This window comes from Medicago truncatula, chromosome 1 (assembly GCF_003473485.1).
Source record: "Medicago truncatula cultivar Jemalong A17 chromosome 1, MtrunA17r5.0-ANR, whole genome shotgun sequence".
Classification (NCBI taxonomy): Eukaryota; Viridiplantae; Streptophyta; class Magnoliopsida; order Fabales; family Fabaceae; genus Medicago; species Medicago truncatula.
In genome coordinates, this window is record NC_053042.1 from 22,582,737 (window position 1) to 22,599,797 (window position 17,061).

The 17,061-nt window shown below is 32.4% G+C and overlaps 1 protein-coding gene and 1 long non-coding RNA gene across 2 annotated transcripts; both read left to right on the forward strand.

Annotated features, from left to right (window-relative positions):
* The first annotated feature begins 1,695 nt into the window (after window positions 1–1,695).
* Window positions 1,696–9,163, forward strand: LOC25483460 (tyrosine--tRNA ligase 1, cytoplasmic). The gene is made up of 10 exons (XM_013612154.3): window positions 1,696–1,863; window positions 1,944–2,094; window positions 5,863–6,152; window positions 6,246–6,342; window positions 7,557–7,662; window positions 7,743–7,825; window positions 8,147–8,292; window positions 8,449–8,554; window positions 8,772–8,831; window positions 8,940–9,163. Exons 1-10 carry the CDS (start codon window positions 1,769–1,771, stop codon window positions 8,958–8,960), a joined length of 1,155 nt encoding a protein of 384 aa, XP_013467608.1. The 5' UTR covers window positions 1,696–1,768; the 3' UTR covers window positions 8,961–9,163.
* A 1,276-nt stretch (window positions 9,164–10,439) lies between these two features.
* On the forward strand, window positions 10,440–13,278 carry LOC25483459 (uncharacterized). The gene is made up of 2 exons (XR_003009508.2): window positions 10,440–10,698; window positions 12,806–13,278. It is a non-coding gene; the product is annotated as an uncharacterized lncRNA (long non-coding RNA).
* The last annotated feature ends 3,783 nt before the right edge of the window (window positions 13,279–17,061 follow it).

Here is a 17,061-nt window from a genome sequence, read left to right on the forward strand (position 1 = left end):
TTCTCCTTAATATTAATAGAGTTGAAAATTAATTTGGCAACTGAAATAGAGATCAATTTAGATGGAGAATTGCTGTTGACACATTGCTTAAGGCTGAGGCACACAAGTAATTTACGTTCTTTTCCCCTCGGCAAACTGCCGAGGAATTTGAAACCGGCTGCAGTTAACTGCCGAGGAAAACAATTATGCAGACAGTGGGTTCTGCATAATTCTAATGCATTTCCAAGCCATTTTTCGACCAGTTTTTACCTGTAATTAAGCCAGAGCATTTCCAAAGGCAATATAAATCATACAACATTGAAACTCGGACCAAGAAAAATACAATATCTTTTACAATTGTCCATAAGTAAATCAAACCGACATTTGGTTCAAATTACACAAACGTTTGAAATTCATCAATGCATAAACAACACATAAATATGAATTAACAACTAACTAATGCATAAACATCAATGCCATAATGAATTTTAAAAAAAAAATAAAATTTTTTTTGGAAAAAATGGCAGTAGCTGCCATTTTTTCGTTGAGAAAATTTTTCACCAAGTATTCCTTGGTATCTTACTACCGAGGTTTTCCTTGGCAGTACACTACCGAAGTTTTCCTCGGCAGTTAACTGCTGAAGTTTTCCATGACAGAGTTCTACGTAACTGACGTAAATACCCATAACAAAATCAAAAAATGAACGAATTAAAATGCTCAATACCTGTTTTTTTTACGTAAAAAGTGTGTTGATACCTCCTATGCTTGATGCTTGAATGATTTTGGATCAAGATTTGATGAAAAAATATATTGGATTTGGGGATTGAATGGACGTGGTATGGAAGTTGATGATGATAGTATGTAGGGTGAACAGATGGCTGTTTCATCCGATGAAACATATTTCTCGGCAGTTAACTACCGAGGATTTTTTCGGCAGTTAACTGCAGCCGGTTTCAAATTCCTCGGCAGTTAACTGCCGATGGAATAAAAACGTAAATTACTCGTGTGCCCCGACCTTATAGAATGTGTCAATAGCAATTCTCATTTAGAGGTTTCTTCAAAAGTAAAAAAATAAAATAAAGAAGTGATAATAATGGGTTAAACGAGAGTGAAAATAAAAAAAAAATATAATCTTTCTCTTCCCCTTCTCTCTAGTGAGCCGTCACCAAAACCCTAGTTTCTTCTCCTTCATCCATCAAAGAGGGGTGATTTAGGGTCAATTTTTGACCCAAAATCACCCCTCTAACTTGTTTTTCCTTTTCCCTTTTATTGAAATAAGTGATTTTCACATCTATTTTGTTTTTTATTTTGTGATTTCGTCGTCTTCGTGCGACGTTGGTTTGTTCGTCGTCTTTGTGCGACGTTGTTTGTTTTTCTTGTTTCTCTCAGGTATTTGATCAGTTCAGATTGTCAGATCAGCTTCGATCCAGTGCAGATCCAATCAATGACTTTGACGTCATCCACGTTGCAGATCCGGATACATGGTTATTCCGGAGATTTAAATATAGTCATATGTGTAGGTAATTGTACTTTACTGTTTTATGCTATTAACATGGATGATGTGAGCCTGTTCACATATTCATCATTTTTGTTTTTAACGAATTTGCATTATATCGATGTACTCTATCAATTTGAATGAATGAATATCTTTTATTTTGTAAAAAAAAAAATGGGTTAAACGAGAGTATAAAGGCACGTGCGTTAGGGATGTTGTTGTACATAAACTTGTGACGCCTTTGTAAGATTGAAATTCTGACCGAAGCGATAGTGTTGAAAGTCAAAACCCTAAATGGCAGAAGAAGCAGTAGCCGCCGCAGTAGCACTGGAATCATTGTCCGTCGCTGAATCATCATCAACCAATTCAAATCCAAATCCAACACCGCAGTAATTTTCTCTTCTCTCGTTCTAATCTAGATTCTCTATCCTGTTTTCAATTTTCATTATTGATGAATTTGCGTGCATAGGTTGTTGAGTGCGGAACAGAGATTTGAGATCGTAAGAAGCATCGGAGAAGAGTGCATTCAAGAAGATGAACTTCTTAACCTCCTCGCTAAAAAGCCTCAGCCTGTTTGTTACGATGGTTTTGAACCTTCTGGACGAATGCACATTGCTCAGGTCCAACCACCTATTTTTTTTAATTTTTTTATTTATCTGTAAAAATACCTCATTACCTGTTTTCAGCTTATTTTCATAAGTTCTGTACAAGATAGCTTATGCATAAGCTCTTATCATGATAAGCGCTTGTGCGGTAAGTTGCAAATAAGTTGATTATCCAAACAGGCCCATAGTGGAAAACAAATGTATAACTCTAACATCACTAAAAATACCTACACTCCTCAATACAAGTGTTAAGTGAGTGAAAGTACCCACAAATGTATAACTAGATTTGCATATATGCAAATCTAACATGTTTGTTGAGGCTGAGATTTACATGATAGCAAATCATTTTCTTGATAGTTGATTACTAATGAGAAACTAACCCATTTGCTATGAAATTTCTTTGGTTTAAATATGTTTGTGTTCCCTGCAAGTTTACCATTTTTTGGTATAAGTCCTTGTATTTTTTTGTTTTTTTTTTTTGTTTTTAGTCCCTTCAAGCATATCATTTTTGAGTTTTGGTCTTAGGTGTTTTGGTTTAGTCGCTGTAAATTTTGTTCATGTTTTAATTGGTCCTTATTTTGACGGACTAAAATAAACTATTATTCTACATTGGATCATCTCCAATATGAATAAATTTTGCAGGAACTAAAACAAAACAATAAGTGCCAAAAGTAAAACGTTGTATGTCTGCAGGGAATAAAAACAAAAAACAAAATATTACAAGGACAAAAAACAAAAAATGGTATATTTGCATGAACCACAAACATATTTTAACTAATTCCTTTTATTCTTTTGAAAATGTAGAGGCAAATAGAGATTTTTTCTTTGAAAAAGGAGAACTAATTTGTATTCAAGATTGTCCACACTATGTGGCATAACATCAATAATGAGTTGTCTAGTACTTCTCAGTTTTAGGGATGAATTATATTGAGCTCTTGCTCGAACACGTGGTGCGGTTTTTGGTGAATGCATTTGAAGAGGAACAGACTAAAGAAATTAAAGTTACATCTATACATGCTTTGCTAAATCTCGTGATGAACAGTAGATCAAATAGAAGGTGTTCTGGTTGTAACGAATCTCATAGGTTAAAGTAATCCTCAAACATTTGCTTAGGTTGCTATAATTATTAAGCTTTTGTTCTTAGACGATACTATTCAAGAGTATGCTTCTAGCGAAATAGTCCGAGCAATCACCCTCTGAGTTTTATCTTGCTTAACCATCATTCTGTGTCAAAGTGATCTGCCATTCTTTTAATGGAAGAAGTCCTAAATTGATTGTATGATAAGAATAGTAATTCAGAGGCTCAACCTCTAAGAGCTCTGAATTATTCCCATCATCCCCCTGTTGAAGGATTTTTGGCTTTCTTTTAACAATAAGCAAGATAAAATTCACTAGTGTATAGCTCTGACTATTTTGCTAGAAGCATACTCTTAAATGGTAACATCTAAGATCAGAAGTTTAATAATTATTGCAGCTTGAACAGAAGTTTGAGGATTACATGAATCTATTAGATCGACTATTCATCACGAGATTTCGCAAAGCACACATGGCTGTAACTTTCATTTCTTCTGTTTGTTTGTCTTAAAGCACATTCACTAAAACACGACAAACAGAAGCCACATCACATGTTCGAGATCTTCAAGGTCCATAATCCCTAAAATTGGAAAGTTCTAGACGACTTATTCACAAACTCAAATCCTGAAAATTTTGACAATCCTGAATATTTGGTTGATACATAATAGTTTTAAAATTATACTTTTTTGTTACAATTTATTAAATTCCATTGTTTTGCATCAAGGAATTGATTTTATTCTATAATAAATCAATTTAATATTTTATTATTTAGAAATAAATTTATGATTTCAAGTAAAAAAAAAGATTATAAACATCACATAACTATTTTTATTTAGAATCCATCACACGACACTCTTGTTATGTTATTTTGCATCGCTCTTAACTCTATTTGCTAACTCTCATAATTGAGGGTTCCCAAAAGTTCACCCACTTCCGCCTCTGTCTCTCTCTACAATAGAGTTCATGAATGTTATGGGTGTCTTTTATGTCAAAATTAGATGCTTGCTGTTTTTAATTCTGGTTATGAGTGTGGGTCGTTCCTCAGGATCGTGGATTTAACTTTCGTTGGAAGAATCTTGTCACCGATTCTTCTGCGAAACAGAATAGAATCAGTGAAAATTAGAATCAAAATGAGATGGGGCCCATTGACACCAAGATGTCAAAGTTTAGTTTGACACCAAAATATTAAACATCTAACTAATTTCTTTCAATAAACACACGAACAATATTTCTTTTTAGATTTAGGAGGATTACTCGTCTACCTGGTTTTATACTCTCCTAAAGGAATGATTCCTTTACCCACACAAAAAATTTAGTTTTAATTAATTTATTGTACATATCAACTCAAAAGATAAGAAATTTAGTGTGAACCAATCCATCCCTATTCAAAATAATTGTTCCAAACCTTGCAATGGAAAAATAAACACTTTAGAGTTCTACTTTCAAAAGCTCCTCTGAATCAGTCTTGATATATCGAGTGCAGTCTTATTAAATTGAGTGATGGTCTTTCATCGTACTTTTGTGATATTGATACCACATTTAATCTACAATAAGAATTATCCAACTAATTGTGGCGTCTCAACTAAAGTTATAATTAAAACAATGTTTAGACCCTACTCTTCACCATAATCCAATAACACTTTGACAATAATTCATGCATTTGTCCCTTTGGTCTTAAATGCACTTTGACAATAATTTATGGATGAAGATGATGAACACCATTGATGAAGAGATGAAGATTAATGGAATACTTTTTTTTGGATAAAAAAGATTTTTTTAGTTAAAAATATTTATTATTGAATTAAATAAATTAGTAATGATGTTAAAAAAAACTTGTCCATTTAGGTATTGCCATGTCATTAGTGGTCAATGCCACATCAACCAAATTGACTCCACATTGGAGCGGGGGACCAAAACTCAAAAAAAAATTAAAACTGGGGACCAAAATGTTGGTTTTTAAAATAGGGGGATCAAAACTCCCTTTTTATGAAAAAAGGGGACCAAAAGTGCATTTAAGCCAATTTACTTTTTAGGTTCTGAAATAAATGATGTATCTAGTTCCTAATATAGACTTGATACATCATTTATTCAATGAGTCTAAAAAGTTAACTTTATCTTATAATTGAAACCGGAGTAGTATCATACATAAAGGCCAACCGTTTTTTCCTTTATCCTTTTTCAATATCTATTTAAATTAACATAGTGCATTGCATGCAATTTTGCAGTATAAGATACATAAAATACAGACTGACACCGTATGTTTTTACACAATCAAAACCCTTAAAATGATTCCGTAGTATTACTACCATAAGATTCAATACTGGATCTACATGAAGAGCCTGCGCAAAATTCTGTTGCAGGAAGACCAATGTTGCATTATCCCCCACAGCGATTTATTTATTTCTTCCCAGAAACCTGAAAGCCTGAAACAAGCCATACTTGACATCAGATGTGTGTGTGTGTGTAGAAAGCTAAAGAATCAAAATTAGATGTAGGAAAAATTGTTCAAGGTGAGATTCTATGGATAATTTTTTCAATCTACGGCAATAACTATTTTTGGTGACATTTAGTTAAACTCAGGATTGGTGACAAAATAAGTTTTGCTTTAAAATAACTAAATATTTGTATGAGAAAAATCAATTTTTCATTTAGTTGTTGAAGGTGTACTGGTGTGTGATTTTGTAGTTTTTTTTTTTTATGTATATCTAGGGTGTCATGAAAACAATCAATGTGAACAAGCTAACATCTGCTGGTTGCCTAGTCAAAATATGGATTGCTGATTGGTTTGCTAAGCTTAATAACAAAATGGGTGGAGATTTGAAGAAAATTGAGATCGTTGGCCGCTACTTGATCGAAATTTGGAAAGCCGTTGGGATGGATCTGGAAGGAGGAAAAGTTGAGTTTTTGTGGTCGTCTAAAGAGATTAATGCCAGAGCTGATGAGTATTGGCCTCTTGTATTGGATATAGCTCAGAAGAACAACCTTAAAAGAATTATCAGGTTCCTTTTCCTATGATATGAAAATGCTTTCATATGATCCACTGAATAATGGATCTGGAATGTTGTTTCATGTTTGGCTTTTCCAATTTATAGGTGTAGCCAAATTATGGGACGGAGTGAACAAGATGAATTAACCGCTGCTCAAATATTCTATCCATGTATGCAGTGTGCTGACATTTTTTTCCTCAAGGTGAAGTTCACTCTTTCCCTATATATTGATGCTTGCATTGATTGCTTGAACTTATATATAAATTATTGCATTGTTTGCTTTGCTTGACATTTAACTTATAGAATGATGTCCTTATTAGGCTTGTGATGGATGTTACTGTAGAGAACTATCAAAGAAATAAATGAAGGGCAAATAGTAGTCAATAGCGGCCAATAGCGCCGCTATAGCGGCCGCACGGTGCGGTGCCGGAGCGCTACGCAACAAGCCATAGCGTTGTGGTTTTGCGGTTTAGAACCGCTATTTCATTTTAAGAGAAAATACAAAATTGTCCTTGGTTTAAAAAAAAACAAGGGTATTTCTGTAAATCTTCCTCTGCTTTTCTTCTGTTCTGTAAAACTTCTTCACCTCTGCTGTAAATCTTCCTCTACTTTGTCGTGTTTGCTCTGTTATCCTGTTATTTTTTTGTTTAACAATCTCAAAACTTTGTTGTCCTGTTACTTTTTTGTTCTAGTTTTCATTGTTATTATTGATTCCAAACTTCATTCTGCTCTCTCTGTTTCTGTTTGTAGTTTGTACAAACAATCCTCTGTTTTGTTCAGATAAAACTCTATTCTGCTCTTTCTGTTTCCTTATTTTTGTTGTTTTTGTTTTTATGAAATAGCGGTCATAGCGCTATGCACTATCCCGCTATAGCATTTTTGGGGTTGGCCGCTACGCGCCGCTATCCGCTATTAACTACTATGCAAAACTTAGGTGCAATTCTTTAGGTGCTTTTCATATGGTTCTTAACTAAAAATACACCTTTGTTGGATAGAACAGACTTTGAGAAAATGATGGATTTGATGAAATCATGGTGAGTTTAGTTAAGAACCAATCGAAAAGCAACTTAGGAATTGTACCCAAGTTTTTTCTATAAATGAATACATGGTTTTTGCAATGTTAGTTGTGAAAATGGAACTTCTAAATTATGATAGATGTTCACAGCCTTGGATGTGTTAACTGTATGATGAACAACTTCTTCTCTTTAATTTCAAGTGTTCTGTTCTTGGATGTTCCCGTCTTAGTTTCTTATAGTTTCTATCTGTAAAATTGTAAACCAGATGATATTAATTTTTATTTCTCATGTTTAAGTATTTAAATGTTGTACTGTTTATTATGTCCTGGCTTCATCTGTAGTTGTCAATTTGCTTGAAACATATTAGTGAATAATCATGAATATTTTTATCTTAAAATAGGCCGACATCTGCCAATTGGGAATGGATCAGAGAAAAGTGAATGTACTTGCCAGAGAGTATTGTGATGTTATTAAGAGGAAGAACAAACCTGTCATCTTATCACACCGTAATCTCCAGATTTCCTTTCAGCTAGTATATATTGGAGTTTTGTTGTCACTTACTAATTGATCCTCGGGTGATTTTCAGACATGTTACCTGGTCTACAACAAGGGCAAGAGAAGATGTCAAAAAGTGACCCTTTATCATCCATTTACATGGAGGATGAAGAGGTAAGCTGCTAGAAGGGCATTTAAATTTGTCATTACTAAAAAGGAGAAGTTCAATTGTCCTATCTAGTTATGTTTTGTTTTGAACTTGATGACAGCTAAGAAAAAATTTATTTTGCTAAAATTTCAAAAACATAAAAAGAGAATTTGACAGACAAATATTTTGAATGAAGGAATAAAAGGTTATGAATTTATATAAGATTGTGGCTATTTATTCCTTTCTGGTAAAGATTCTCATTTTTTTTTGTGATTCTGTTTTAATATTTTTTTGATAAGCTGTTTTAAAAATATTGACTGTTCGATCTTTGTATTTGGATATCACAGGCCGAAGTGAATGTGAAAATAAAAAAGGCATATTGCCCGCCGAAGATTGTGGAAGGAAACCCATGCTTGGAGTACATTAGATATCTTATCTTACCTTGGTTTAACGAATTTACTGTGGAGCGTAATGCAGATAATGGTGGTAATAAGTAAGTCCTTCTATTTCCTCATTTTGAACTTCATGTTCCATTTATAATAGTAGTAGTTTCCTAAACCATTCTGGTTGGCTTCAGTCTGATGCTAACATTTTGATACTTGTATTCAATTGTTTGGTTGATATATGTTCATGCTTTCATTCTATGTAGGACGTTCAAAAGCTTTGAAGAGTTGATTGCCGACTATGAAAGCGGGGAGTTACATCCGGCTGACCTTAAACCGGCTTTGTCGAAGTCATTGAATAAAATTCTAGAGGTAATGTTTCCTGGTATTGCTCAATAAAAATTCATTCTTACTGATTTGAGAAATATATTTAAATTTCTAATCCCATCACCTTGTTGTCCAAGTAAAGCATAACTGGTATATCTGCTTATATTGTATACGTTTACACTTATTTTTTTGGGGTTATGATGGTAAGTAGCATTGGACCTTTACTTTGTTTACTAAATGTTTGTTTCTTGGAAATATGCAGCCTGTAAGGCAACACTTCAAAAATGACAGCAATGCTAAAGAGCTACTAAAAAGAGTCAAGGTCAGCCTCGTTTAGAATTAGAAAAATACATCAAACAATCATTTTGATGTTGTTATTATATGTTTATCTATCGTTATAGACTAAACTAAATCTGTCTTTGGTTTGCAGGCTTACAGGGTCACCAAGTAATGTTCTGATTAGACTTCAGGCTAATTTTTTATTTCGAAACAGTTCTAGAAATTTTCATTGTTTAGAATACATTTTTTTCATTTGTGAAATACGGTGGATATGAAAAATGTAATAATACTTGTATGGGTTTCAAATTTTGTTGCACTCTCTTATACAGAACAAACAAAATCAAAGCAATAATAAGGTACGGAAACTTAAGGGTATGTTTGGATCGGTGGAATAACATAGAATTAGAGTAATGTTTAATAGCAACACATTTTAACATGCTCTTTGGGATCCGCCAAATTTATATGGGATCCAATTGATTTGATGAGATCCATGTGAATTTTAACCAATCAAAGAGTGTTGAAATGTGTGTTAAAATGTGTTGCTAGCATTTATCTTTTTTAAGTTTCATTTCATTGCGTTTCGCTTCATTACTTTGGTCAAAACTAAATTGTCAATTACAATTGTATCTGTACAGTTTAATTCAAAGTCCTTTATCACTATGAGATCGGTTTAACTAGGCAAGGTCTGGCCTAGAGTTTTCTTAACTGAACAAATTATATACAAGTCTTGTAATTTTTATCACTAATTTGTGTTCTACTTGTGGAACGATTGGAATGGACTAGGGTCTAAGTTGATATGTTTAGTATTAAGGTCGATTTGCGGAAATCACGGTGCTTGTTGTCATTCTTTCAAGAATGTTATTAGTACATTTTGTTAGTGTTTAATTATTTTGCACATATATTTAATGATGCGTTGCTATGTCATATAATAAATTTAAAAACACACGAGTTGTCATATTCATTAATTGATGTAATCATACATTATTTGATGCATGTGTAAAATAATTATACATTGAATAATAAACTTTTCTTTCAAACTTATAGTGAATCCAACATATCAGTGACTTGTCTAATTCTATGCTTGGGTCGATCTTAAAGATGAGTTATGTAAGGTTATGGTGAGACAAAGTCTATTAGCAAAGAGGAAAATACTCTGCCAAATTGCATTTGGATTTTATTTGTCTTGTGCTAAACTATACTTGATAACTTTATTTGGTATGTCCTCTTGAGCTTAACTCAGTTGGTATGGACAATGGATAAAATACGCAAAGTAACCCCGGCCACCAACCAAAAAAAAACTTCATTTGGTATGACTTTTTTTACAATATCATTTGTTATGACCTAACACGCTAAACTTATTGTTGGATTTCAAAGATCCAATCCACAAACTTCTCGTTTCTTAACAGATACCCCCCATAAAATGAAAACAAAAATGGAGTTTTGATTTATAGATAATGACTAACCTTTGTCCTTGAAATCCACCCTATATTCAATATAATATACAAAATAATGATCTTAAAGAGCAACGAAAAGCAACTAAGAACAATATTAAAAGAACTAAAGTGCTTATCATCTTACTCCTAAATATATTAATAAATAAATAAATAAGCTTGAATAAATAACATCCAACTTCAGTGTTTTCAAGTTTCACAAATAAATGAAGATTTTCAACTTGCTTGCTCTTTGATGCTTCAACATGAACAATGGATACAAACGAGATGATAATTAATACTAGTAATAATGTATCTTTTGCAGTGTATGGTTGCTTGAATATTGAAGAAGGAAATGATTATAATACCCCACTTGAGGTCAAGGAATCAAATGAAACAACATATTCACCAAACATATCATCATCATCTTTTGAGCCTCTAAGTGATTTTTCTGAGCTTTTGGTCCAAACTTCATATCAAGTAAGTGTGACTACAAAATCCAAACTACTTTTGTATTAAACAATCTAAGATATTTTTTTTTTTTTTGTCCAACTTGTTGATTTTGTTTGTTGGTGTTCGGGGTTTGAACCTCAGACCTTGCATATATTATGCATTGTCCTTGCCAACTGATTCGATTTGTTGATTTAATGGCAGAAATAAATTTGACTACTACTTTTCCCACCCTATTGCCTTCTCGCGCGCCCTGCAAAAATTCTATAAATACCCCTGGTCCGGATTACGTAATCCGGACCAGATTGTTAGTGTTTCCGGAATATATAATCCGGACAAATACAATATGAATATTTTCTGTCTTTCTTTGATGTCAAGGGTCTCTGTTGACCATTATACGACCCCCGCATAAGCTGCAATGCAATTGCAGGGGTCGTATGAGCGGTCAACAATGACCATGACACCACTAACACTCCTAAAATCTACCTAAAAACTAATATTTTTTGAAGAAAATGTAAGAAAGGAGGGTGAAGAAGAATGAAGGAAAATGTTGAAGATCGAAGCCTTTTTATAGCCTAAAACAAGTCATATAGGTAATTTGGAAGTTAAGGAAAACTTGTTTTTCATTCAAAACCGTCCAAAAAAAAAAACGTATTAAAACTCCACTAACCGGCATAACCTTTGGTGAAACGTCACCGGCGAAAATGTTACTGAGGGTTTCCGGATTTTATAATCCAGAATGCAAGAAGCTATTTTGGATTTTAAAGTCCGAACTGCATCAGACCCTTTTGTTTGGATCGTTTTCGTTGCAAATGCCTTGGAAAAAAATAGAACAAAGGTACATAACATAAATTGAAGCAACATGAGACAAATAAACAGTTAAAAAAAAAAACCATAATAACATATATGATGAAACATTTGGGAAGGTGTTTACAAGAGGATTTCGTAATCCGAAAAGCATATCTTTGGTTATTTTATCGAATAAATGAACATATTTGACGTAAATTAAAACATAATGAAAGTTTAAATAATATGTACATTATTCAAAACAAAATGCAACAACTTAATTCAACAACACATAACTAACACTCAATTAAAACAACATAAAACACGCGATTAAGTAAAACATAGCACATTATCACGGATCATCTAAACTAACTTCTTCCTCCTCTGGTTCCTCCAGCAGAGCCCGGATCTCTTCGTAGTTCATGGTCCGGTGCAAACTTTTCAGAATTTGTTCAGCAGATCTAACCAACGAAGCGTCCAACTCGATCGGTCCTCTTGTACTGTGCTGACCAAAGACATAGAACATGGTTCGCACGTCGTCGTCGTTCTTGAGTTTCATCCGACTGAAGCGAAGAGATCCGATTGAGTCGGACAACGGACATCGATATTCAACTCCAACCACCCTACTCTAACATCGATATTACACCAGAAGCTTTTGGCCGATGGTCTGCACCACAAAGAAAACGTTTTTATAACGTTTTGGACGGTGGTCAAGTTGAAAAACGTGTTTCTACACGTTTTTTTGACCGAAATTGATGGCTTCTCCACGTTTTTTTTAATCCCCCTCCACTATAAATATGATTCATTTTCTCAAACATTTGCACACCTTCTTCTTTCTCCTCTTTTCCTCTACAACGATGTGTTTCCAACGTTGGCTTTTCATAGAAAGAGGTCTCTTTGGAAATCCATCAGGGGCTATATGATCGGTCAATAGGGAAGGGGTCAGTCTGGCTTTGAGGTTGGTTTGCCTAGGTGTCATGTTGACCATCATGGTCTCTTGTTCCCTAGAGGCCCCTGTGCCCCCTATGTCTCCCCACCAACACCAAAGCTACTGGTATGTCCTATCAGGCAACATTGGTTTCTTCTTCCCCGCCATCTTCTTTCCTCTTCACTGGTGGCTGGAGCCACCGGTATTGCTTATGTAATAAGTTAAGAGTAGAAATAGATTTAGCATCTTATGTAATAAGCTTAAAAAGCTTGAAAATTATTGTAATGTATTGTTCATATATTAATAAAATGAGTTGTTTTTATGTTTGTGTCATTTTATTTATGTTTTTTTATTTTATTTGCATTTTATTTTACGAATTTTGAAGATTAAAATTGTAAAAGCTCTGGTAAAACATTATTCCAGATTTTCAAATCCGAAGACATCTGCAAAATTCTAACAATGCAATCCGGAAAACAAAATCCAGACCAGGAGTAAAATTAGAAAAAAAATAGGGCGCCGAGGAAAGACATAGGTGGGAAAAGTAATAATCAATAAATTTCTTCCATGTGTTATATAAGAGGGGGCTCTCCATATTATACAGGAAAATCTAGAACCTTCAGATCCCTATCAGATGTAAGGTGTTTAGAAGATTTATCAAGAAAGAGATTCCTCGTAAAAAGAAAGCACGTAGCTCATTCCACTGTCGCAAGGAAAGACCTGTTTTACATCTTTTATTATCTAAATCGAATGAGTTTCAGGAGAACTCAACTCTGGCAACATGCCCTTTTGAGTTTTTTGCGTTTGTTTTTGTGAGTTTAAAAACTATAGACTGTGTAAAAAAAAATTATACATTCATCAAATTATATTCTATAAGAATGTCACTTTGTTATATTTCATTTTTAAGTAGCATTTAATTGGTATCCACCGACCGTGTAATTTTTTTACACTTGCATCCAATCGAATCAGTTTATAATACAACATTTTTAGGTTAGTTTCTAAAATATATATAAATATTTATCTGTGACGATTTAATTATGTTCATTTATAAAATGTTAGGTTAATGTTTTACATCATTTATAATACAACATTTTTAGGTTAGTTTTATAAAATTTTAAAAATATATTACACTTTATCAAATACTCCCTCCGATCACAATTATAAGTAAAGTATATTTTTTTTTAATTTATTGAATAGTTAATGTATTTGGTGTGTAATATAGACCTAATACATCAACTATTAAATAAGTTTAAAAAGTGAAATGTTGTTTATAATTGAAACCTAAGAGTGTAATAAATAAGTTCAATTCAACATATGATGTTTTTTTAAGATACAAGCAAAACATCGACTATAAGATCTAATAACTATTGATATACAATTTCTATAATTTTTTGTATGCATTATTGTTAAGGTAATATAAAAATATTAAACAGTTGAATTTTGTATGCATTTTTTGTATGCATTATTTTTAGTCTACTAAAGAGTTATAAACCGGTAACTATGACAAAAGTTACTCTTGGTAGTCAACAAACCTGTCTCTGTTTTTTTTTTTGATAGACGAAATGATAAAGTCATTGTAAACTTACACACACATAAGTGGAGGTACCATGATTCGAACTCCGATCATAACATCTGGCCTAACAATTTCGACATTTTTGCCAGTTGACGAACGTCTCTATTCACACATATTATATCTTTTGTAAAATCAATAATTATATTAAGCTGAGTGACTCACAATACATTCAATCTTTAATAATGTGATACCTTGTTTTAGGCCATTATTGAACCTTTTCAAATTTTTGGCCTAATTACATTTGAAAATTGTTAGCCTTTACTTGCTCATATCCCCCCAAAATCCCAAAATGCTATTGTTTTAAATGATTGGAAGTTGTGAATCGATCATTTTGGGAGATAACTTCCGACCCACATAAAAATAGCTTGAACTCTGAGACACATGCATCGAAAGTTATGAAGTGATTAGAAGTACAAACCGATCTGATCAGTATATTTGTTGCAATGGACCTGAACATGTTTTAACAGAACTGAAATTGGGAGAATGGGCATATTGAGAAGTTTAAAATAGAAATTTTGTATTGGAACTTGTACAATTAATATTAAATATAAAATAAATAAATAAATAATTGTTGTTTTTCAAGAAAAAGTTACTACTATTAGATATTTTAACATGTGCAATGTTGCACATGTTAGACAAACCCAACATCAATTACGTTCATCAACAAAACATGAAAATCATTCTGATAAAATCAATAAATAGAATATATTTGACGTCGGTTAGATGAAAATGAGTAATGATATTTGTACAACCCTTTTGAGACAATTTTTGGGTCAACCTTGCTATTCTCTCTTTTCATTTGTCTAAAGTAATAGAGAGAGAAAAAAAATATATTATGAGTATGAGAGAAAAAGTTGTCAAAAATTGTACCAAAATGGTTGTACAAATATCATTTCTCGATGAAAATAAATGGTTGCAGTAAGGAGAGTGTTTGGATATCTAGAACTGAAGTGTTTGTTATTTTGATTAAAGATTCACACACATAAAAAAGATTTTGTAAAGCCAAAATGCAAATTATACTAAAGAGAAAGATTTTTTTATTTATTTTTATTGTTTAACTATCCATGATCTCTATGGATAGAAGTTAGAATATCGATTAGACGATGACAATTAGATGAATTTTTTGTTTTTTTTTTGTTTTACCATCCATTTGTTTTAATGGATAGAAGGCGGAATGCCAATTAGGCTAAAAAATAATGAATTTGGCTAAACTGTCCATTTTTTTGGATGGATAGAAGGTACAATGCCGATTATGTGAAAAAGAATAAAATTTTGATCTCTTAACTACTATCTATTGTTTTTATGGGTAAAAGCTAAAATGTCATATGAGACTAATGCAATGAATATCATCAATTTTAGTGTTTTTGAGAAACTTTGAAAAATTCTTGATCTTGATCAAATCCAAGAACCTAATCGATGCATAACTTATTTCTATTACAGTAGAGAAAAGAACAATAGCATTCAAAATACAGGACGTAGGCCAACCACATTGATCGTTTTGATGAGGAAATTTCTATTACACTTAAGTGTTACACATGCTACAAAGTAGATTGGAAATGAATGGGGAGATTGATTATGTCATGAACAATAAGAAGGTGAAGCAAGAATGGGTTATTTTGGAAGATGAATAGATTGATCAAGAATAAAAAAAGAAAAGAAAGATAAATCAACTAAGCTTCAAGAGAACTCATAATTGAGAGAAAAAAAAAAAATTAGAAAAATAACATTCATTATGAGAGAGTTGTCACATAAGTAAGTCCATCAAAGACTTATGTAGCTAATTAGGCTAACTAAATCCTAACTAAATAATTAACATATAACTAACTTTTACATCTCCAATCCTTCGGCACAATCTAGGAAATGGGCACAACAGAAGAAAGAAATATAAATTCATAGTTAATCTAGTTCAAAATATACATGTCAATAGTCAATGGTTAGTACAGCTTGTTGACTTCAGAGCAAGGCTCAAAATCAATTTGCTTCTGCTTTTGATTCTGATTATTTATCACAAGGGCACTTACAAATCACACGATAAACTTTTAAGAAAGTATATTGATAACTCTAAACTTTTAATTGTTATGATATTCAACGGTCAATAAAAAGTTAAGAAACTAAGAAAAAACACATAGCTACCTGCAGCATTTGCCCATATAATTTATTTAAAATTATATCATAGAATTTTAGTATTAGTCAAGTTAAGGCTTGTTTAGGGTATAGCTCAACTAAACTCTTTGTTTATTAATTACTAATATATATGAGTTCATATATAAATGATTTCTATTAAAGATGGCTAAAAATTCCATACCCACATGTACCTGCAAACTCAATCACAGATACATGCTTGATATATGGTTATTTATATATGTGGATCCATACCTTTTTGTAAATTATTAAATCACTAAAGTGTTTCTAGTACTTAAATATAAACAATTTCTACATGGAAGAAATCATAACCTAATTTCCTAATTTTTGTTTGTTTAATTAATAATTTTGTTGTCCAAGTTAGTCCAATGTATTAATATTTTTGCAAAGTCTATTTTCCATCATAAAAAATAATAGAGTCATGATATATGAACAACCTAAAATGGTTGTCATATGCCACACCGTATGAGTTTTAAGTAACTTTAAGCATGACACACATATCAAGAAGGGCAAATAAATTATTAAAAAAGAGAAAGTTTAGACGGAACGTTTGAAAATACGTTGTCCCTACAACTTTCGGTTGTCAAAATAACAATTCTGAAAATAATAATACTTAAAACCTAACCCACTAGGGTTGGTATGGTGATGTTGCCCTAGGACCTCGGAAAGTGCTCCTCAAACAAATTTGACTTTTTTCAAAAAAATAATTAAAAACTATGCAATTTTTTTATAAAAAAGAAAAAAAAATACGTTGATACTCTTAAACACCCTTGGATTAAACCCTCAACATTCAACTGACAAACACTCATACAGATATGGAGCAGACACTGAAAATCACTTTTATTCAACTTGATAATGCAAATGCCTACCATCTGAAGCTTGGTACTCTTCATTTATTTTCTGTTTTTGACAATGGTATCCTTTTCATTTAATACTTGACAGAGTCAAAATATTAACTGCATCAAGT

What these genes read in the sequence shown, in the direction of transcription:
- LOC25483460 (XM_013612154.3), top strand. Translation starts at nt 1,769, where the DNA reads ATGGCAGAAGAAGCAGTAGCCGCCGCAGTAGCACTGGAATCATTGTCC. An exon ending in ACCTGTCATCTTATCACACC is followed by an intron (nt 7,663 to 7,742) that starts GTAATCTCCAGA and finishes GGTGATTTTCAG; the next exon opens with ACATGTTACCTGGTCTACAA. An exon ending in GCAGATAATGGTGGTAATAA is followed by an intron (nt 8,293 to 8,448) that starts GTAAGTCCTTCT and finishes CATTCTATGTAG; the next exon opens with GACGTTCAAAAGCTTTGAAG.